At 43.7% G+C, this 24,029-nt stretch overlaps 2 protein-coding genes and 1 pseudogene across 2 annotated transcripts in view; 1 reads left to right on the plus strand and 2 right to left on the minus strand.

The window, feature by feature from the left end:
• Nucleotides 1–3,832, minus strand: part of FSD1L (fibronectin type III and SPRY domain containing 1-like) — a 59,192-nt gene extending 55,360 nt beyond the window's left edge. The window contains exon 1 of the mRNA XM_006768734.2: nucleotides 3,749–3,832. Coding sequence (XP_006768797.1) covers nucleotides 3,749–3,832 — 84 coding nt within the window. The remainder of the gene's footprint in view (nucleotides 1–3,748) is intronic.
• A 3,329-nt stretch (nucleotides 3,833–7,161) lies between these two features.
• Nucleotides 7,162–24,029, minus strand: part of SLC44A1 (solute carrier family 44 (choline transporter), member 1) — a 110,034-nt gene continuing 93,166 nt past the window's right edge. The window contains exon 15 of the mRNA XM_006768730.2: nucleotides 7,162–7,478. Within this exon, the coding sequence (XP_006768793.1) occupies nucleotides 7,464–7,478 (15 nt within the window). The 3' untranslated portion in view covers nucleotides 7,162–7,463. The remainder of the gene's footprint in view (nucleotides 7,479–24,029) is intronic.
• LOC102769232 lies at nucleotides 18,730–19,569 on the plus strand (annotated as a pseudogene).

Consider the following 24,029-nt stretch of genomic DNA (forward strand, 5'->3'; position numbering starts at 1 on the left):
GGTTGCCAGGCTGGGAGGGCGGTGGCGGGAGGGCGGGGCCAGGGGCGCCCGCGCATGCGCGCTGCCGCGGGACGGGTCAGGTTGGACCGCGGTTGGGTACCAGGAGGGAGCGGCGACGGCGGGGAGGGACTGTGCGCCCCTCTGTCCCGCGGGTCCTTTGAAAGAGGCTCTCTTTCTCCGCCTCCCGCCATCCTCTCTCCAGCGCTGCAGGCCTGGGAATGGACCATTGGGCATCCAGCAGCCGGCCCGTGGGGAGGACACGGGAGGGAAAGCTCTGGCCCTGGACGGAGATGGGCCCCCTTTCCACCCTGCACGCGTCCCCGCACTGGCGCTGGAGGAGCAGCCGGGCTAGCCCCGGCCCAGCGGTCCAGTGGGAAGGACAGGGCTGGGATGGGGATGTAGTGGAGACATGGGAAAGGCCGGTAGGGACGTGGCCGAAATGTGGGTAGTCCTTTCCCAGAGAGCCCCCCTGGGCACCTCGCTATCCGTGATTGTGAGCACGTCACTCTCCCTGAGCCTGTTTTCACCTCAGTTGTAAAAGAAGAGAAATAATGCGGACTTTGCAGCGCATTGTGAGGATTAAAGAATGAGTTTGAAGGGCCCGGTACACAGTTAATACTCAGTACATTGCAGTTACCGGTGGGGAGCTAGAATCTCCTTAGTCTGGGCTGAGGGCACAGTGCAGACTGTAGAAAGTCAGGCCTCATCCTCCATTTCGATGGCTCTGACAGGCTCCGAAAAGTTCAACCGGGCAATCACTTACGACGAATGAACAAAAGGGAAATATACATTGAGTGCCCATTAGGTACCAGTTCTATAGCTTACAATCTATACAATCTAGTACGGGAGGCTGACCCTCATCCCCTCCTCCCCCATTTAAATAGATAATGTGAGGTGGCTAGAGATGCTATAGAATAAAAACTACATGGGGTAAAATGGACTCAGAGAATTGAAAGGGCTCCATTTTCCATGGGAAAGTCAGGGAAGGCCTGTCTCCCAGGAGTGACCGGAGCAAAGTGAGAGAATGAACCAGCCAAAGACCTGGAGAACATTCTAGAAGGAACAGCAAATACAAAGGCCCCAAGAGGGCATGAGATTTATGTGTAAGAAATAGCATTCATTCTACAAGGTTGTAATTATCTCTATACAGGGGTATTTCCCTAACTAGACTGATTAGTTAGGGTATTCCCCGAACTAGACTGATTTCCTTGACGGTGGAGATTTCTTTTACTGCACTCGTGTCTGTATTTGCAGCACCAAGCCAGACATCTAGTATGCACTCAATAAATCCTTTTTAAAAAATATATTTTTTTATTGATTTCATAGATGAAGGGAGAGGGAGGTAGAAACATCAATGATGAGAGAGAATGAGGGATCGGCTGCCTCCTGCACAGCTCCCACTGGGGATCGAGCCCACAACCCGGACATATGCCCCCAATCGGAATCGAACCTGGGACCCCTCAGTCCACAGGCCGATGCTCCATCCATTGAGCCAAACCGGCCAGGGCTCAATAAATCCTTTTATTATTTTTTTATTATTTTTATTTTAACTGAACAGACATGTAGAGGAAATGGGCTAAAAGGCACAAAAGGGAAAACAGGAACTTGGCTCAGGCTGGGTGGGTAGTGCTTGCAGGCCAGGGTCCAGCAGGGACCTCTGAACAGAATCTTGTTCCTATCGGAATAATGGCATGCAGCATTGCAGGGAGATGCTGCCTTTCTTGGTACCAAGGGAAAGGAGCTGCCTAGCCCAGCTGTCCCAATTCCAGGAGTGGTGAGAGCAGCCAGGCACCCAGCCACTAGCCACTGCTGCAGCCACAGTGGCGCGGCCACTCTCCACACTGCGCCAACACTGCAGCTGAGTCGGTCTCCCATGTGGGAGAAATGCAGCCTAGGAATTAGAGCACTTCAAAGGTCAAACCCCCAGACTGTGAGTTCCCCAGATTTGGCCCTGCCTGCCCCTCTGACCACCACGAAGGGGAAGAAACAGCATTTAGTGCTGTCTTCCGTTCTCTAGCTGCAAGCACGTCACCTCGCTACTGTCAGAGGGCAAGTCCTGGGCACTTTATGGCCGATGGGCAGAGAGGCTTTGGAGACAGTGAGTCGCAGCTGAAATGTGATCCGCAGGTTCTGTCACAGACCACAATCCCAGGAGCTCACTCCTGGCGGCTTGTGTCCTCCCTCCCCCGTTCTTTCCTCCTGCCCAGGCAAGAGCCTGCAGCTTCTGACAAGAGCTTTACCCCATTTGACCTCTGCCCTTGCCAGATCTCTGTCTCTGTAGCCAGCCTGGCTCCCCTGCCCAGCTCACCCTGGCCTTCTCTTCTGCTTCCCCTCATTTTCCTCTAGGAATAGCTAGTCTCTTCTGGCTGTGCCTTCTCTCCCCCAGCCCATACAGGCTCTCACTCACCTAGCTGACCGCCGAGTCTGCACCCCCAACCCACTCCTGCTGCTTCTGGCTTAAGGGCATGTCCTTTGCCTTTCCTGTACTTAACCTTTTCACGGCCAAGTCAGTTTAGAAAAATCTCACAAGTAGCTTTACTAATAGGCCAAAGTCATTGTTCTCCAATGTAATCCTACAACCAGTTGCATCAGCACCACCTGGTAGCTCTGTTAGAAGTACAAATCCTCAGGCTTCATCTTCAGACGGACGAAATGAGAAACTCTAGGAGTGGGGTAACAATCTGTTTTAACAAGTCCTCCGGTTTGAGACCCGTTAAACTAAGAGAAAGCACATTGTTTAAATTTTTCAAAAAGGAACTACAAGGCATAAAAACAGATGACCTTTCACCTCTTCACTGTCGGATTCCGAGGTGAGTTAGGCTAGCCTCAGGGTTGGCACGGCAGATGTAGAGTCTGGCAAAACCATCTCATCCAGAACCAGGTTCCCTGTCCTCACTCGCCAAACATTGCCCTGGGATGCCCCCATCTCTTGAGAAAGAAATTCCTTCCCTTAGATGTTGCCAACAGTCTTCCCCTTTGGGAGTCAGTATAGGACCATGAGCCTGGGTCAGCGGTCGGAATTCCAATCCTGACACTGCTGTTTCCCAGCTGCGTAGCTTCAGTGATCCATTTAACCTCAATCAGCCTCAGGTTCCTCATCTGCAACATAGCGACCATAATAGTAATTCCCCATTAGGGCTGCTGTGAGGCTTACAAGAGTTTACATATGCAAAACGCGTGGTTTCATACTCAGTACATGGTAGCTGTTATTATTATTACTCCCCAGCACCCCCATCCTTCTGTGCCACTCTGCCATGCTTTCTCCCTTCCCACCTTCAGGGTCTTAGAAGTCCTATTCTCACCCCACTCCCTGACCCCCTTTGCACTGCTACACCTGGCGTTCCTGAAGCACAGTCACTGCCCTGGTGCTGCTCTTTGTCGAAGCCCCAAATCTGCACTGTCGCTCCCTATTAATATCTGGCTTGAGTCAGCATGTCCCCCCACCCCCCGAGACTGGGAAAACCCTGAGCTTCTCCAAGCCTCCGTTTCTTCAGCTGTTTAATAGGTGTCATAACAGTACCACCTACAGGAGGTGCTGAGTGGATTAAACGAGATAATCCATGTTTTGTGTTTAGCACAGTATCTGGTATGTAATAAGCATTCAAAATATATAGCCACTTTCTCTTCCCAACCATAGAAGCCTAACAAATTCCTTTTTATCTCCTTGCCCCCTTCTGACTAAAAAACTCACTGAAAAGCCCCGGGACCCCTTGGAACTCAGAACTAATTTCTGTTCCTAGGAACTCACAACAGACATTAAAGTTCTCATATTCGGGAAAGAATGGCTTTGCTCTGATGTGAGCTGGAGCTCGGTGTGGTGGTCTAGCTCCATACTTGGAGAACTCTAAGCAAAGTCGGAAGCAGTCAGTGCACACAGGCTTGACATAGGGTCTGGAAACCATGTGAGAAAAGACACAATTCAAGCACCTGTGAGTCTTTAGCCTGGAGAGGAAAAACTCAGGGAGGATGTGGTCATTTACCCCCAATCTCTCCAGGGCTGCTGTGTGGAAAAGGGAACTGACTTGTTCTCTAGCATCCCAAAGGTAGAATTAGTCCCAATTGATGGAAGCTACAGGAAGATAGATTTCCCCTCTCTAACAGAGCCATAGAGAACTGGATTTTGGTTGGTAGTGAGGGCCCCATTAGTGGAGGTATCCAAGCACGGGCTGGACATCTGCTTGGCAGAGCTGTCCTAGGGGAATCAGGCACTGGAAGGTAGCTGGCAATGGTGATCTTTAACATCTTTCTGAGCCTTGAGGTTCTATCATTCTGCAAACTAGAGGCCAATAACCATTCATTCCCTTTCTGACTCAGCTTTGTAATTGTACTCGACTCTGGAATGAACTCTCTCTTCTGCCCAACCCCACTGGCATATGAGCCATTGCAAGAGGCCCCATTCTTCCTGGGAGAGGGCCTGAGAAGGACTGTTAACTAAAAACTGTAGCCACTGTTGTGTTACATGTCACAATACATCCTCCATATAAGGTGGCCTGCTTTATGCCGGCATTGGAGACACTGAGATGCGCAAGGTCTGAAAGACGCAGCTTTTCCCATCACATCCTGCCTTGGCTCTGGAAATGCCCTTGGTCAGAGAATGACCAAGACAAAGCAAATTTATCATCCTGATGATCTCCTCAGGATCTGAGGATGCAAGGATGCTGGCCACTAGCCCCTCTCCAACACAGAGGGGCAGGCTCAGTGTTCCTAGTGAGATCATTCCTCAGCAGCCCCTCTCCCTCTGCATATACTCTGTAAATGGTATGGGCTAGATTCAGACTGGGTGATGGAGACTAGGGAGATACAGGGCCCTAGTGAATTGACTGCACTTCTATGTCACTCGCTAAGCACCCAGGCTCTGCTTCCAGGCTGTCTGAATTCAAATACCGCTTACAGTTGTGTCACTGCAGTCTCTCTGTACCTCAGTTTTCTTATTTATAAAATGAAAGTATTAATAGTACCCACTTGAAAGCGTTGTCATGAGGATAATGGCAATGTATGTAAAGTGCTTGGAATAATGGCTGACATGTGTCCGTTATCCGTTATTATTTTCTAAAGTAAATTGTTCTCCTGAGTGCAGCACCAGGAAACAATGGTGTCTTCGAGCCCTTCGGTACTGCAATGACTGCTATCAGGTTGAGATGGTGCTATGTCAGCGCTTCCTAGGGGAGCAAGTGTCTTGAAATCCATCCCTCATTCTGAAGGTCAATCCGAACTTTTCCCCAGAAGGAAGGTGGTGACAGATCTTAGTCAACAAGGGTAGGACTTCAGCAGATGAGAAGGGAAGATGGGACCCTGAGCAAAGGTGGGAAACAGTGAGAACAACTCCAGGGAATGGAGAAGAAATGAATGGAAATATCAACCTTCGATGCCCAAATGCCAAGGAAGTATTAGGAAAACTTTGGAACATATGAAAGATGAAATACTCCACAACCATGAAAAATTATCTTTATGAAAAATACATGGCAATGTGGGAGATAGCTGACAAATTACAATTAAAAACTAAAACCTTAGCATTTGTTTTTCTAAATACAATTGGACCATGTCTGTGGCAGAAAAGTAAGTAATACATTCATACATTTTTCCTTTGTCTATAACTTTTACCATAGGTGAAATGGCATCATACACAAAAGCTTGGCCTGGTTTCCTATGGTCACATACACCACCTACAAATATTACAGGTTTACTTTTCTGCTTACATAAAAAGGTATCAAGAACAAGTACATTGGCTTTGAAATATAAACTCAAATTTGGCATGACTTTATGATAAAAAGAAAAGGATAAAGTGGAGGTGGAGAGCGAGATGAGTAGGGGTGAAGATTGTTAAGGTCTCTAAATTCCAGGTTGGGTTTGGGATTTGAGCATGTGGTAAGTGGGAAGCCACTTACAAGTTTATGAGCAAAGAGTTATTTTAGGAAACTTGATTTGGCAGGAGGAAAAGAAAGAATGAGTGGGATGAGCCTGGGGTGAGGAGTTGGCTGGGGACACAGAGGTCCAGACTTCTCCCTTCTACTCCCAGTCCCTTAACCTTCCCTGGTTAGATTCCCCCTCTCCTCACACCCCACTCCACCACCCACCACCATTAGAATACAGTGATTATATTAGCATTATAAATCTTTAAGTAGTTTTTCAGTCAAATGGGGAAAAAAATAATACATTGATCTTAATGAAAACTGTTGGCTTCCTTCCTAAGTCATGTAAAACAGGGTCAGCTAACTGTTTCCAGAAAGGCCCGTATAGTCAGTATTTTTAGGCTTTGCAGGCCATATGGTCTCTGACACAACTATGCAACTCTGCCATCACAGAGAAAAAGCAGGCATAGACGGTACATACAAGACTGGGCGTGGCTGTGTGTCCATAAAACATTATTTACATTTGGGGCTGGAATTGACTCACAGGTCATAGTTAATCAATCTCTGACCTAAAAGAACATTGTGTTATTTTCCTCAGAAAATAATTCTATGATTCTTTGATGCCTCTAAAGCAGTGGTCCTCAACGTTCCTAACCCTTTAATACAGTTCCTCATGTTGTGGTGACCCCCACTTTCATTGTTACAAATTGAATATAATTAAAGCATAGTGGTTAATCACAAAAACAATATGTCATTATATGTGTGTTTTCCGATGGTCCTAGGCAACCCCTGTAAAAGGGTCATTCGACCCCCCAAAGGGGTCGAGACCCACAGGTTGAGAACTGCTGCTCTAAAGCCTCCTTAATCCAATCCTCTCTCTCTCAGACACTTCCCCTATTCTGCTGTCCTCACCTCCACTTATGAGAGGAAGACCAGTGATAATATGATGGGCTCATTATCTCTGGAACAGTGATGGGCCAAGCAGCGTGTTAAAGTGGAGGGGCTTTGAATTTTGACCTAGACTTGAGCCCTGACACTGCCAACTGTGTGATCTTAGACATAACACACAACCTCTCTGAGCCTCCATTTGCTCGGGGGCAAAATGGAGGCAGTAGGTGCAGCTTTACAGAGCTTTTGGGAGGATTAGATGTTTGTAAAGCACTCAGCCTAATAATTGGCATGGAACAGGCGCTCAATAAATAGTTACTAACCCACATTGGCCCTATAAATGGCATGCAAACAGGGGAGGCACAGACTGAATGAAGAAAATTCCCCTGTGGACCCAGCCTTCAGGCCAGTACTGGCACTAGAGTGAGACGCAGAGGGGATCTCTTTAATATACCCAAGGCTAGAGAAGGAGGCAACACTGAATTTAAAGGCTACTGCAAAACAGATTTGTATCAAAGGCTTCTGATTAATTATTTATGAGGCAGCCCCACTGTGCCAAATCCACTCGGCTGTTTGTGGCTTGGGAACATGGTCGCCGGCTTCCATTGCTTCCATTGAAGTAATAAGATCCTGCCCTTCATCCACAGACTCTCAACAGCTGGTGAGTGGGAGAACCTTGTATCAACAACCTCCTCTGAGTTCATTCTTCCCGGCTCATGGGACCAGTCACCTTTTCTTCAGCTGAAAAATAAACACATCAAGGAAATGAATGCTTCTCTCCTAAGGGAACACGACACAATGAGAAGCAATCGATAACAAAAAATAGCATGGGATCATCTTTAGAGAAGAGACTGTGAAATGTAAGAAGGCTACACACACACACACAGAGAGGGAGGGAGAGAGAGAGAGAGAGAGAGAGAGAGAGAGAGAGAGAGAGAGGATCTGAGAGCATAGGTTCAAATCCTGATTTTACCCCTTTATCAGCTATTTATTTGTGGGCTAGTTAGTTACCTTCTGTGCCTGCATTTCCCCATGTTTAAAATGAAGGTAATCGTGGTATAGTCCTCTATGGCTTTGTGAGGATTAAGTGCATGAATTAGTATAAAGTGCTTAGAACACTGCCCAACACATAGTTATGAATGCTAGATTAGTGTTTGCCATTATTTGGTATATGATTATTCTTTGACAAAGATATTTTTTAGAATAGCTGAGCACTGAGTCAAACACATAACGAATAAAGTTCAAAACTAATCTGAACTACCTGGTTCTATGGTATACTTTCAAAGACCCAAACCTGCAATTCAAATGAAACTTTGGATTTTTCGCCCAACAGTTATGAATGCTAGATTAATGTTTGCCATTATTTGGTATATGATTATTCTTTGACAAAGATATTTTTTAGAATAGCTGAGCACTGAGTCAAACACATAACGAATAAAGTTCAAAACTAATCTGAACTACCTGGTTCTATGGTATACTTTCAAAGACCCAAACCTGCAATTCAAATGAAACTTTGGATTTTTCACGTCTGTTAGCAGTGGGGCCAGAATAATGGGTATTTCCATAGGTCAGTTCAATTCAAGAAACAGTGACTGAGTAAACGCACCGATGTTTATAAAAAGATTTTTAGTCCTTAAAAATTTTTAAGGACTACACAATGATGTCGTTAGTACTAAAGGACCATGCTCTCTACCAACTATCTTCAAATAGTTCAAAAATATTAGATCTACATACATTCATATATAGTCATATATGTGTCATATACAGTATATACACACAGTCATATATATACAGAAAGAGAGAGAGAAAGAAATGTTTACCATTAGGTGTAACAAGTGGCTGTTCTGTGTAGTATTCTTATTCTTGCAGCTTTTTTGTAAGTTTAAAATCATTTCCAAATAAGTTTTTAAAAACTCAGGATGGGTTAAAAGGAAAGAAGCAGCCTTTTTTTTTCAAGTTTGACTATCAAACAAGCACAGGGCCGCTGCAGGACAAGCACAGTGACAAGAAACAGTCCTGACAAGACCCCAGAGAGCTGGGCCTTGGAACCAGGGCACCTAAAGTGGTTCTATGACTCAAATACCGCGTGGAGTTGGGCCAAGATCGCCTGACACGCCCATCTCCACAATAGGCCTTGCTTGTGTCCAGATGCCTAAACCAGGCACGAAGAATAACATGGCTTGAAACCTTTGCGGTAAGTTTCAGTTTAGGGTTTTAGAATTGAGACTTTTGTTTCACATGTCGGTTATTGACTTTTTGCTGATCCCCTGCCTCAGTTTCTCCCCAACCTCAATCCATTTTGCAAACTGCTTATAAAATTGCTCTCACTACATCAGTTTCTCACTCAAGAAGTTAAATGAAGGCTTTCCATTTTCCACAACAGCTTATCTAAACTTGCCTGCCCAGCCAGCCGGCAGGGCTCAGTGGTTGAACGTCGACCTATGAACCAGGAGATCATGGTTTGATTCCTGGTCAAAGCGCATGCCCAGGTTGTGGGCTCGAACCCCAGTGTGGGGCGTGCAAGAGGCAGCCAATCAATGATTCTCTCATCATTGATGTTTCTCTTTCTCCTTCTCCCTTCTCCTCTGAAATCAATAAAAGTATATTTTAAAAAATATTTTTAAAAAAACCTTTCCTGTCTAATCCATTTCATGTTTTGTGATTTTACATATTTTGACACGCTGTTTCAACTTTCATGACTTTTTTCTTCCTGTCACTGAAAATAACAGAACCTGGGATTAGGCTGACATCTGATAGCAGTTGATGTTTAGTATGGTTATTTGGCCTGTACACTAGACTTAGGCCAAAATTGTGATTTGTCTGAGATTGAAATAAATGATCTTTCCTCCATTTTTTAAAAATGTAAATAAACCTTTAAATTTTACAATAGTTTTAGGATTACAGAAAAGTTGCAAAAATAATACAGAGAGGTCCCATGTACCCCACACCTAGTTTCCCTATTGTTAACCTCTTTCATCATTATGGTGCATTGTCACAACCAATGAACCCACAATGACATAGTTATTCACTAAACTCCATACTTTATCAGATTTCATTAATTTTCCCTGATGCTGTCTTCTGTTCCAGGCCCCCATCCAGAAGAACACAGTACATTTAGATTTCCTCCTATTATAAAATTTTAAAATATTATCTTAAAAGCCAAATTTAAGTAAAGTATATAGTCTCCATTTTCTTCCCCCCAAATAGAAAGAAGAAGCAACCTGCATAACAAAAACCCTTCCTGTTCTCTTACCCCTTTCACCCCAAAAAGAAATCCAGGCCCCAAATAATCCTTTATTTTCTTTTGTTAATAGCTCTCTCCTCCCACTCTTCCTCCTGTAAAAACCTTCGATTTTATACAACTCCTTGGAGTGCCCTTCCAGTTGCTACATGAGATGCTGCCCAATTCATGGCCAGTTAGGTATCCAATGTCCTCAATTAAATTTTGTTTTGTTTTTAAAACACTCTCCTCAGAATAGATGGTGGTGTCTGGAGAACTTCATTTATTTATTTATTTTTTGTTAATCCTCACCTTAGGATATTTTCCCATTGATTTTTAGAAAAAGTGTTAAGGGAGAAGGGAAGGGGGTAGAGAGAAAAAAAACATTTGTGTGAGGCAAACAAATAGATTGGTTGCCTCCCTGCACTGGCCAACTAGGGCTAGGGATCGATCCTGTAACTGAGGTACATTGGAAGCTTGATCCCAAGGTACCTTCATTCCTTGACTGCAATTAAACCCTGGACCCTTCAGTCCTCAGGCTGACGCTCTATCCACTGAGCCAAATTGGCTAGGGCAGAACTTTATTCTTTAAATATATTTAAAGTGCCCAAATCTTAAGCTAATGAATTAATTTTTGGCTCATGAATGCATTTTCATTAGCTAAAGAATGACTAATGAATTTTTTATACATGTACATATCCATGTAATACCATCCAGATTGATAGGGTTCAGGGTTATGGTTCTTGTTCCAGCTGTCATCAAGGTTTAACGTTACCAGGCACAACACAAATGATACCGTGCTATCCCTGGGACCAGTAAAAGGGAAGAGAGGGAGCCATCTTGGGTTGTTCTGGTCAACCCTTTATATTGTAACAAAGCTTTGGTTCCTAAAGCTATCAGGCCCAGAAAATCACTGTCTTCACCCACTTCTTTACACATTGCTTATCAATAATTGGAAACCATTTTGGATAAGTTTTATGCACTCCTGCAGACCCCCCTCCCCCAGCAAAGTGAAACAGAAAGACAAACATTCTGTTATGCACATATGATAAAGTTTTATTACCTTTAACAGGATATGGTCTGAATAGGAAGTTGGTCTACTAGCTAATTATTGACAAAGAGAAGGGTTACAAATCTACTCCTCAAAAACTAGACTCCCCATTCAACTGTTTTCACCTATAAAAATGGTAATTTTTATATAATCAGCTTGTTGTTTTTGGTAGCTTTGCAACAGTTTATGCCAGAAAAAAAAAGTCCTCAAATCAAAGCTGTTTTATTGTGCACAGTATAGAGCAGGGACTCAATAAATATTTACCAGATTAATTTAAGGATGCTAAAATGGATGTATGGGGTTCTGTCTACCTAAAATTTCCTAGGCTTCAAATTCTTTTTCTAAAAAATGATATTTTTATTGATTTCAGAGAGTAAGGGAGAGGGAGAGAGAGATAGAAACATCAGTGATGAGAGAGAATCATTGATCAACTGCCTCCTGCCTGCCCCACACTGAGGATCAAGCTCGCAATCCAGGCATGTGCCCTGACGGGGAATTGAACCATGACCTCCTGGTTCATAGGTCGACTCCCAACCACTGAGTCATGCTGACCAGGTTAGGCTTCAAATTCTTGAAGCCGCACTTGGACTGGAATTTGGGCCTTATTAGTCAATTTGTCTCTAAGGAGACTCTTGCAATTGATCAGATTTCCACCCTCTTTTCAGATGCATTTCTTTCTATGATCCTCCTGTCTCAGAGGAGGATGTCAATCTCCTACCCACACCAGGTGACAGGTAAGATGCATGGGTCAGTGTTAAATATTCAATATGGGTCTCACTATGCATTATTTAACAAAATTATTTCTAGCTATTAATAAATATGAAAAATGAAAGAAATAAACCATTAAAATAGAACATAAATTATACCTCAATTTTAAAAAGAAAAAAATTTGGAGGGGGGTGGGAAACAGAATAAAATATAGGTATTCTATTGATTTAGGAGGTTAAGGAAAGACTTTTGAGCAAAAAGAACACAAAATAGATTATCAATTTGTTTATCATAAAATTTAATTCATCTCTAGATAAAATATCACTAACAAAATTTACAGACAAATTTCACAGAGATATTTGACATAATGTGACTAAAAAGGTTTCAATATCCCTAATATATAAAAATCTTTTATCCAACAGTAAGAAAAGCAGCAATACTTCAATAGCAAAATTGGCAAAGGACCTGAATAGAGAATTTAGAGAAGAGGAAATATAAAGTGCTGATAAATTATTGTAAAATATTTAATTCACTAATAAAAAAATGAAAGTGAAAACAAGGGATTGTTATCTTTAGCTTTTAGGGCTATCAAAAGTGAATGAGAATGATGTCATGAGTATCTGCCTGGTGTGGGAAAATGGGGATATTCATAGACTTTAGTGCAAATGGAAACTGGTAGAACATTCCTAAAGATCAAATTGGCAATATGTATCAACCTTCATATATTTACTTTTTGCTCTGGTAATACCATTTCCAAAGTCTATCTTAAGGAAATAAGCCGCAGTGTGACAAATATCTCTCTACAATAACAAAAATATTATAAATAATCTAAAATTTTAATATAAGAGAATATAAATCCACTATTAAAAATCATGTTTTTGAAGAATATTTAATGATATGAAACATGCCTACTATATATTATATATAATCTTACCTAATAATAGACAAACATCGTAAATGACCATACCTTCGCTATACCTCCCATTGGCTAATCAGCGAGATATGCAAATTAACCGCCAACCAAGATGGCGGTTGGCAGCCACGGAGTTGCAGCGAGCAGGAGGCTTGCTTGCTCCAGTGATGGAGGAAGCCAAGGTTCCCCACCTGCCGCGGCCTGCTCTAAGCTACACTGAAAGCAACAAAGTTTCAATTATAGAAGGTAAATAAACCCCAGATACCTGCTTTCAGCTGGCCGGGGCCACGGAGCTGGAGCCTTGAGTTGTCCTGATGATGGAGGAAGCCAAGCCCTGGCCAGCTCTGAGCTCCACTCCAGGTTACAAAGTTTCAATTATAGAAGGTAAATAAATCCCAGATAAAAGAAAAAAGAAAAAAAGGAGAGGCTGGGAGCTTCCATCACTGGGGAGGCTTGGCCAGCCTGAAAACGGCCCTCAGCCCCTCACCCAGACTGGCCAGGCACCCAGTGGGGACCCCCACCCTGAAGGGTAAACCAGCCGGCCCCCACCCATGCACCAGGCCTCTATCCTATATAATAAAAGGGTAATATGCAACAGCAGAAAGGGTAATTTCTAACAGCAGAAAGACTGGGAATGACTGGTGATTATGCCACACACTGACCACCAGGGGGCAAATGCTCAATGCAGGAGCTGCCCCCTGGTGGTGAGTGCGCTTCCACAGGGGGAGCTCTGTTCAGTCACAAGCCAGGCTAACAGTTGCCAGTACAGCGGTGGAGGTGAGAGCCTCTCCTGCCTCCTTAGCAGCGCTAAGGATGTCCGACTGCAGCTTAGGCCTGCTCCCCGCTGGCAAGTGGACATCCCTCAAGGGCTCCCGGGCTGCCAGATGGATGTCTTATTGCCAGCTTAGGCCCAATCCCCTGGGGAGCAGGCCTATGCCAGCAGGTGGTCATTCCCGAGGGGGTCCCAGACTGCGAGAGGGCACAGGCCAGGCTAAGGGACACCTGCTCTGAGTGCACAAATTTTTGTGTACCGGGCCTCTAGTGTTAATTGACAAGGACAGGATATGAAAGTTTCTGAGTGTATATGTCTTATTATCAACTCTGTGAAAATAGGTATATATCTGGGTACATATTATATGAATATAGATATATAAATATATAAATCTAGCAGGAAAAATGCAAAAATCATAAATTAGTTATTTCAGTTAGAGAAATGCAGCATAGTTTTTCTCTGGAAAAATGTTTTACAAATTTTAAAATGAAAATTTGATGCTTTATTTTTGGAGTCTCATAAGTCATTTAAATTCTATAATGTATCCTTAATAACGGACAGAGATATAGACAAAGATTTCTATACAAGGATGGTCATTAATAATCCCCTAATCTTGAAGAAAATTGCTATATTCAAAAATAGGAGAAAGACTGAATAAAATATAGTACATTCAAATGAAAGAATATTATAAATCTATTTCAATATGGGTCTCACTATCATTATACAACAACATACAGGTTATAGTTACTATAACCTTTTCTGTTCTGTTTCCAAGGAATTTTTAATAACATGGGGGAAATTCTCATATGTTATTTAAGAGAAAAAAGAAGATAGGAATTATTTAACATCTATCTTATTTACTATAACCTTTTCTTTTTAATATGATCTGAATTAGATAGACAGTAGATAGATAGATGAATACTGTTCTCTCCTCTCTCTCTCTCTCTCTCTCTCTCTCTCTCTCTCTCTCTCATTTATTTCTATATAGTCATTTTATTTATTTGTTTATTTTTTATTTATCCATTTAACAGTTTCTTTACAAAGACTAGGCTTGAATTCAGGCTCTGGCAAAAAATAATTGAGTTTGGGTGAATTACCAATCTTCCCTTAGCTTCTGTTTTCTCATCTGTAAAATGGGAAGAATAACATCTACTCTGCAGAGTAAATAAGGTAATGTATATAAAGACCCAGGACAAAGACCTATAATAAAAGTTTTTCAAGAAATAACAATTAATATTATTTGATTACAATTTTTGAAAATGCAAAAGATTCAGGAAGCACAAATGAATAGGTGGAGACCTTTACATTCTCCAGTCAGAGAAATTACTTATACTTTAAACACACACACACCCATAAAATATTTTATATTCCCTGGACTTAAAAGGAATGCAAATGTCATTGTAAATCAAAGATCAAAATATAACTAAGATTAAAATATAATTAAGCAAAAATAACCTTAGGAACAATGCAATGCACCCCAGAAAAATTTGTCCAATACTGCTTAATAGCTATGATATTGCCACCTTGTGGAATTAGTGATGTATTACATATCTCAGGGATTTTGAGATTTTATTTTAAAGTAATTTATATAGACAGGCTGAATTATACAAATATTCTCCTTTTAATTTCTAAGTTAATGTTATGTAATTAGCATTTTCCACGCAGTGACATTCTTCACAATGATTTTTAATGGGTGCCTAACATTTTATTGAAGAATGTGCCACACCCTGGCTCAACATGCCGATCCTACAGGACATCTAGATGGCTGCTCAGTAACGTGTCGTTCACTGTGATGGTTCTCTATAGGTAGATATGGGTGCATTTATTGAGTTATAAACATTAAAATATGTGCTTATTACAAAGATAATACAAGGTTCATATTTTCAAAGAAAAGCAAGATTGATAAACTAAACCACATTAACAATTTCCCAACCCAGCTTTTTTTTAAACACACACATATACTATGTGTAATAGATTTGTAAACATATAGGTAGTATGTATTCACAATTTTTAAAACAAAAATGGGGTTATATCACTATGTAACCTTTCTTTTTATTTAAAATTGTCATGTGCAAGTTTTCTGTGCCAGTAATACCCATAGAAAACATTGTTTTTATTGACTAAGTGGCATCCCCTTATATAGTTATATTAATTGCACACATATTATGAAGTATTAAGTTCTAGTTTATACATTATTAAACACAGTGCTTACAATTTGATGGGGAATTAAGCAAATAAACGGGATAAGTAAAGAGAGAAGCCTGTTTTGTAATGAAATGCCACGAAGGAAAAGAACAGGATACTAGCCAGAAGCTAATAGGGTGTACAAGGTGGTTGCAGAAGGTCTATCTGAGAGAAAAGAGAAAGTCTGGACTTGAAGGATGAAGAATCTGGCATGTGAACACGGGAGGACATTCTAGGAAGAAGGAGCAGCATGTGTGAAGGCCCTGAGGTGGAAACATTCCTAGAGACTGAAAGATGATCAGAGAGGCTCACACTTAGGCTGAGGCAGATGAAGCTGGAGGGCTTCTATGCCATGGCAAGTAGCGTGCACGGCATCTTCAGTCTGAGGCAGTCGCGTGATCTGATTTATATTTTAGAGAGCTCACTCTGCCTGTTCTGTGCAGGAGAAGGGGTTGGAAGGCAAGGGTGTAAGATGGGAGACTAGATAGGGAACTACAGCAACAATTCCGATGAGAGAGGATGGGGGTTGGAGTAGTGTAGCGGTAATTGTAGTTGGATATGAGATAGGACGGAGTGAGGGAGTTGACTAGTTCAGAGAATTGGCAGTAAGCATTGCATCCAGGATGGCTGCTAACATTTGTGGGTCTGAAGCAAGAAGACGAATGGAAGATCCTGCTTTCATCCTCTTCCATCTTTTGCTCCAACCCACACGGTGAGCTGGAGTTCTCTCTCTCACGCTCACCTGTGGACACTTCAGCCCACTGGTTCAAGCCCCAGGCCACAACACGCACCGCAGCCAGGATCCACCCTAAGGAGAAAGTGCCTGGAGAAAAGCCCTGTGCAGACCTTATTTGAGAAGGGAGTTCCAGGGTCCTGGGATTCTGCAGTGTGGTCTCGGAGAAAGGAGGTGGACCTTGGGTAGGCACAGCCCCTTAGCCCCAGGGACGCCTTGCCCTTTGTAAAGGGTCCAGAGGGAGAAGAGCAAGAGTGAGGACCCTGATGCTGCGGTTAGTAAGGTGGTACTGAGTACATTTAGTTAAATTAATTTAGAAAGATCTCTTACGTCATCCATAAAGTATACTGCTATATACATGTCTTATGTGTACAACCCTACATCATTGTTCTCTAATTCTTCCTTTCTCTATGGCTTTCAGTTAAATTAACTTCACCCACTTACCTGGCTACCTAAATGATGCATTTCTTCTGTATCAGTGGTGAGTAAAACTCTTGAAAATATCCCATTCTTCTTTATACATTGGCTTTTAGACTCGATGCCATCTATTGTCTGTTTAAGTTAATACATCTATAAGATGACTCCCTTTATATTTTGGAAAATGATAGGACTTGGGATGATAGGTGGAAAGGGAGGGAGGGAACTATTTAAAGGACACTACGTCTCTAGCTTGAGCAACTGGTCCAACCGTGGTGCGATTTATGACATGGGGAAGACCAGGGGAAGCATGGGTGTTGATGTACCATAATTTATTGACCTTATTCCCTATTGTTGGACATTCACGTAGACTGCAATATTTTACAATTAGAACAATACTCTGATTTACAGCAGAATTTTCTCACACATCCTTAATTTCTAAATACAGAATTGCTGGTTTAACGGATGTGCACATTCTTTGGATTTTTAATCATATTGCCAAATAACTTTCCAAAGAGCTAGCTGTTTCCTCACAATTGGGGTAGATTTTGCAACCGAATTTCTAGGTCTCCCTCCCTCTTTTTCTTTTCTTTCCTCCCTCCTACTTTTCCTTTGTCCATTCAGTAACAAAACTTTTGTCAAGGATCTGCTATGTCCTATGTCCTACACTGGGCCGGAGAGAACTCTAGCTCTGTTTCTTGCTGAGGGCTGGGAAATGACTGGGGAGAAGGACGACCTCTGGAAGACTCTGGAATTCGAATTGGAGGACTTGGCTACCCTACCCACACACTTTTACTTTGTGTCAGGCCAAATACATTAATATCTCTTTTTCATTTAGGTTGGTGATGCCACTCTGAGAATTGGGAAGAAAAAAACATTGACTTTTGTGCAGACCACAGATAGGACTCTGAGACCAGGCTTTGCCCCCAAGGAACTATAACTTTAAGGGTGTGATTTTACAGCGAGATTTTATGCCAATTTTACCCTCTTAGACAATGGCTGCATTACCTCTCCAGGTCACGAGGCAGGATTGCCCAGGCCTGGGGTCTGTTTCAGGGCAGCTGATAGAGAAGGTGGAGCAGGGGACCCCAGGGCAGGGGTGGGAGTTCCCAGCATGAGGCCCCTTTGTGTACACTAGGGCCAGCCCCCACCCTGTTGATCTGAGGGTAGATGTCACACTACTTAGCTTGAGCACCTACGTTTCTAGATTTGACTCTGATTTTGAGTGAAGCCAGGCACTGGTGGGCTTCCTTATTGTTGTAACTCAGATAGGAGAGTCCAACCCAACAGCTGTCACATCATGAAGATGTCAGCGTGCACAACACCATTGACTGCTAGTTCCTGAAGACTTACTAGTAGGCACTATACGAGGCTGGAAAACTGTGGGGAGCCGATAGAGGGTTAAGCCTCAGACTGACCTGTTGGCAAAGTCACAAACAGGTCTTCCGAGTCTTAAACAACCCAATCCAAGAGGTGGCCGCTGATTTACACACGCTATCATTTAAAAAATAAAAAGTGGGGAATTTGTCTGAAGCCGGTCCATCCTTGCTGCTTGACACAGTCGCTGCAGGGAAGAAACATCTGCACAGCATATGTTTCAAGGGACCTGGCGTATATGGCATACTGTTCTTAATATGTTTTCTCCCCTTCTTAGCACTATGTGTTTTACCCAAGGTCACCTCTCTGGGAAAGGTTGTTTCCAGTGGGGATTTTTCCCTGGAGTTAGGGATTAACAGGACTAAGGAAGGGAATCAGTAAAACCCCTTAACTAAGTGCCAGGCGGGTAGTTAATCACTTTAACTACGAACAATCACAATCTTTACTTAGGATAATCTCCTTCAGTTACTTCCTTGTAGCTTAACAGAATAGAGTAGTGACCTTGGACTGGAGATAACAAACGCCCTAACCTTTGGAATAGAATGGATAGGATTAAAATCAACTGGTATAAATACAGAGTGCACTTTCTATTTCCATTTTGGAGGAGCCGAAGTGTTGCTGCAGGTTCGCTCTCCCGAGCGCTAGGCTTGGTGGGAAGGCCTGTTCTCCAGTCCGTGCTTTTCGTGGTCGCTGCCATGTCCGGAGGTGGTGTGATTCGTGGCCGGGCAGGGAACAACGATTGTCGCATCTACGTGGGTAACTTACCTCCAGACACTCGAACCAAGGACATTGAGGACGTGTTCTACAAATACGGCGCTATCCGCGACATCGATCTCAAGAATCACCGCGGAGGACCACCCTTCGCCTTCGTTGAGTTCGAGGACCCGCGAGACGCGAAAGACGCGGTGAATGGTCGCCACGGCTATGATTACGACGGATACCGTCTCCGGGTGGAGTTTCCTCCAAGGGGCTGCCGGGGTGGAGGTGGCCGAGCACCCCGAGGCCGCTATGGCCCCCCATCCAGGCGACCTGAGAACAGAGTGGCTGTCTCTGGACTGCCTCCGAGTGGAAGCTGGCAGGATCTGAAGGATCACATGCGTGAAGCAGGTGATGTAAGTTATGCTGATGTTTACCGAGATGGCACTGGCGTCGTGGAGTTTGTACGGAAAGAAGATATGACCTATGCAGTTCGAAAACTGGATAACACTAAGTTTAGATCTCATGAGGGAGAAACTGCCTACATCCGGGTTAAAGTTGATGCGCCCAGAAGTTCAGGTTATGGAAGATCACGATCTCGAAGCCGTAGTCGTAGCAGAAGCCGTAGCAGAAGCAACAGCAGGAGTCGCAGTTACCCCCCAAGGAGAAGCAGAGGATCACCACGCTATTCTCCCTGTCATAGCAGATCTCACTCTCGTACATAAGATAATTGGTGATGGCCCTAGCCGGCTTGGCTCAGTGGATAGAGCGTCGGCCTGCGGACTGAAAGGTCCTAGGTTCATTCCAGTCAAGGGCATGTACCTGGGTTGTGGGCACATACCCCGTAGGAGGTGTGCAGGAGGTGTGCTGATCCATGTTTCTCTCTCATTGATGTTTCTAACTCTCTATCCCTCTCCCTTCCTCTCTGTAAGAAAGCAAGAAGATATATTTTTAAAAAAAATGGTATAAATACAGATGTCACAGGAGAATAAAGGAAGAACCTCGCTATGCTGATCAACTGAACGCTGCCTCCGTGTCATTCCTTCTTTGCCGGCTCAGTCCACACCGTTGGGAACCCCTGGACCTGCTGGGGCTGGACCCCAACAGAAAACAGTGACAGGGCGCCTGTGTGCGGAGGAAATAAAGGGATTCCTGGAGTATTGTGAACCTAATGCAGGACTCAGTTACGGGTGTTGTTGCTCTCATCTCTGAACATGGGCTATTACGTGAAGCACTGGACTCCAGAGCTGTGTTAATGACTGTGGGTCAAACGCTTCCCTAAGTAACTTGCTAGAGGCCCTCTGCCCTCTAATAGTTTCCTCTGTCTCATGATTCTTATAAAGACTGCAAGAGAGAAATCACAGAAAGCTCACAGTTCAGTGGCCTTCACTCTTACATAAGCGTTCAGTAAATGGAGCAATGTATACCATCCTCACACCCCGATACACAAACTATTAGTGCATTTTATTTCCCGGACCACCTCTCTGAAAGCCAGAGAAACCATTGCCAGGTATTGTTTTGGGATGAAAAATAAGTTCAAGTCAAATTATTTCTAAAAGGCTTAACCATCTGCTTTTTAAAAAGATATGATGTGGTTAAACCTTTGGAACTTGAGTTATTTGTCAGTTTATTCAACAGTGGCTGGCCCCTTTTTATTTGCCAAAATCAGGCATGTGTCTGTGTCTTTCTGAATGGGCTCTTGCAGTTCTTTGCTCAGCAGGATCAACACCCCAGCTGCTGGATCTCCTAGGCCACCCTCGCTAAACAAGCACTACCCCGACTATAACCAGCACAGCCTTCCGGCACTCTGCAGGCGTCCTTACTTTGGAAGAAAAGAAAGAGATGTATGAAAAGGGATATGTTTTTCCCAGGGAAAGAAAAGGGTGTTTCTAACACCCCCTCAGACCTCACCATGCACATGTCTCCAGCAAAAATAAAAAATGTGATCATTTTAATTTTTGATTCTCAATAGGAGGCCAACGTTTCGTAAGCAATAAAAGTCACAGATGACTAGGACTTTTATTTAATCAAGTGCTTTAACGTCCTCTCTCTTCCTAGGAATCTAACAAGAAGTAAAACGGGGCATTTAGTCTCTCCCCTTTCTTCTCACCAGAACGTCAGGGTGCTCTAGGCAACGGGTGCATTCCACCCCAATCAGGGAATCCTGGATGGGAAGGGCTCTGGAGATGGCAGCGTTTGTCCTGAATAATGGCAGACGAAAGAGACCTGTGATGAAAAGACTGAAGGGCTGTGGGACGGCACAGGCACCCGCCGGTCCAGGAGACAGAGCAGAGAGCTCTGAGGACTCGGAGCGGACTCTGCTCTCTAACCCTCAGGGCAGACAGCGCGGAAACACACTGCCTCCTCGAGCACTTCTGAACTGGCTAGAAGGGAGGAGTGGCTGAATTCATTTCCACGAATTAGCAGTTGGCTGTCCCTGCAAGTTAGGAGATCCAGAGCAAAGAAGAAGCTTCCTGGAATAGAGGATGTTCAAACCCTCTAAATCCCAGCATGGGACATGGTCCCAAGGCTCTTCCTCCCGACTTGTATATTTCCTGAAAAATACCCCCTTTGTACAATGACAATGAAGGTACCACTTCTTTCCTGCCCTTTGAGCGTATTAAACATTAAGAAATGATTTTGAACATCCTTTAAAAGTAAAAGTACAAGGAAAGGAGGGTAATGTTTCAGCATCATTGTTATCTCCCCATATCAGCCGCCAGCTTTGTCTTAGACAGGCACTACTTATGCTAGTGCTACTCGGAAGTACCGAAGCTGTGCAAACCAGTGTGCTTCCTGTCACACGTCTCTGTGCCAACACTACAGTTTTTCAGCACTTTTGTGTGTGGCTTTTCAATCTTTTGTTACCTGGCTCTGTTTTTATTGTCACGCTCACTGCCAAACTTTGTTCAGTCACAGTTTGCCAGCATCTCGGCATTTCCAGGTACTAAGAGGGGATGAGTGGGGACTGTCCCATTGCACATATTCTGTGTTCCCTTTAAGTCAAAGATTAACTTTGAACCGAGCTTTTGAGAGTAATGCCCTTTAGACTGTTGACTGATGAGCAAGATACTATGGTCTGTTAGTTTAATATCTGCCAACTAGAGGCCCGATGCACAAAAATTCATGCAAGAGTAGGTCTTTCTTCCTCCTGCTGCCAGCACTGGCTTCCCTCCAGCATCCGGGACCCGGGCTTCTGTTGGAAGGACGTCTGGTCTAATTAGCATATTACCCTTTTATTATTATTGATAAGAAATTCAGCATTCAGCACCCGTGGCTAAGAGACATTGCCTGATTTGGGGCCAGGCCAGTCAGGCACAAGTTGCTTATCTGTGCAGATGGGGCAGCCCTGTCCACAGCTCAGGGGCATCTGGCTTTGGGATCCAGGGATGTGGGCCATGTCCAGTGATGAGCAAATATTAACAGAACTGGATTCCTCTCAGAACAGCAAGTGGGGAAGGAAGGTGGGTGGCTTGTTAATGACCATCAGACACCATACTTGATAGAGCTCAAAATCTTTACAGAGCGATTGGGACAGAAAAATCTGTAAGCTAAGAAAAGATAGCTTATGGAATTAGCCTGCTTAAAAGGTAAACCCCACAGAACAGGCCAGAGCAGCATGCACTAATGACCACTTAACGCTGCTGCAGTCTGAAGGCTGCGTGCTTCCTGGGATTTTGATGACTCACTCTCCTATCAATGGAAGGAGAGTAGAAGAAGGGAAAGGACCTAACATTTATGAAGGACTTGTCTGTACCGGGCACTGGTGTCAGGCATTTTTAACATGTTTTTTTCACTTAGTCCTCAAGAGAAGGTATTATTAGCTCCTTTTGCCAGGCAAAGAAAGAGGAAAAGTTAAGTGACTTCCAACATAATGGGGGAGGGTGGGAGACAAGATCCAAATACAAGCGTATCAAAAGGAACCAATTGCTCCAAATCCCATGCTTTTCCCACTAGACCAATGGTTCTCAACCTGTGGGTCGCGACCCCTTTGGGGGTCGAACGACCCTTTCACAGGGGTCGCCTAAGGCCATCAGAAAACACATATATAATTACATATTGTTTTTGTCATTAATCACTATGCTTTAATTATGTTCCATTTGTAACAATGAAAATACATCCTGCATATCAGATATTTACATGACGATTCATAACAGTAGCAAAATTACAGTTATGAAGTAGCAACGAAAATAATTTTATGGTTGGGGGTCACCACAACATGAGAAACTGTATTAAAGGGTCGCGGCGTTAGGAAGGTTGAGAACCACTGCACTAGACCATGCCAAGTGTGTAAGGACATGCAGAGTGTGGCTGAAGACCACGCAGAAGGGAATGGGGATGATACCGTTTTAATTAACTAGTTATTAATAACAGGAAGGGAGCGAAGGGAAGGCCAGACATGACAGGCATATTCTCTGCAAAACACTGTGGGGGGAACCCAGTAGGGAAAACAGATGCATACCCAGTAAAGTTGGGGTGACAGAGGGAAGCTATTTGCCTGTCAATCACACCTGGGATGCTTGGCTTTCTCTTGGTTCTCTTGCATTTGTCCATATGGCTCATGGTCATGTGGACCCAACACACAATGAACTAATGGATTGCAGCTAGCATGATGCTAAACTGGACCCAGCTGCAACAGGGAAAGGAAACTCTGGACATGGCCCTGATTTTAGCTCTACTGAAGCCCCAGCTACACTTCTTCTATGACTGGACTAAGGGAAACGGGACTTTGGAAACCCAGAGGTGTAATTCTACAAAAATAAAGCTTTCTACTATATCTCATCCTCCTGTGGGGACCTCCAGAAATGCTTATTCCAGCGGCACCCCCGGAACCCCACTCCCACTCTCAACGGGGGAGACAAGGCATGCTCCCCTCCAATAACAGACAGATTCTGTTTGTCCATGTCTCATGAGGGACGGTCTTGATCGTGTAGCATCACCATAAGGTGAGCATTTCTCCCAATTGTGAGAAGCAACATGGAAATATAGCCATTATCACTTATTATTTTTAAATAAATATGTATACATACATTATCATTTATTATTTTTAAAAGGTGAAAAATTATGCACAAAGTAATGAATTGATTTATTTCATGCCCCAGGCACTGAATATGAACAGATGTTCAGCTTTGGTCCTAATAAGGACACCTGTGGGGTTTTCCTGGGGCCTGTGCGATGGGCAATGCTGCAGGGGGGGTGGGGGGGTGGCGGGGGGCGGCGG

Source organism: Myotis davidii, unplaced genomic scaffold (assembly GCF_000327345.1).
Source record: "Myotis davidii unplaced genomic scaffold, ASM32734v1 scaffold723, whole genome shotgun sequence".
Lineage (NCBI taxonomy): Eukaryota > Metazoa > Chordata > Mammalia > Chiroptera > Vespertilionidae > Myotis > Myotis davidii.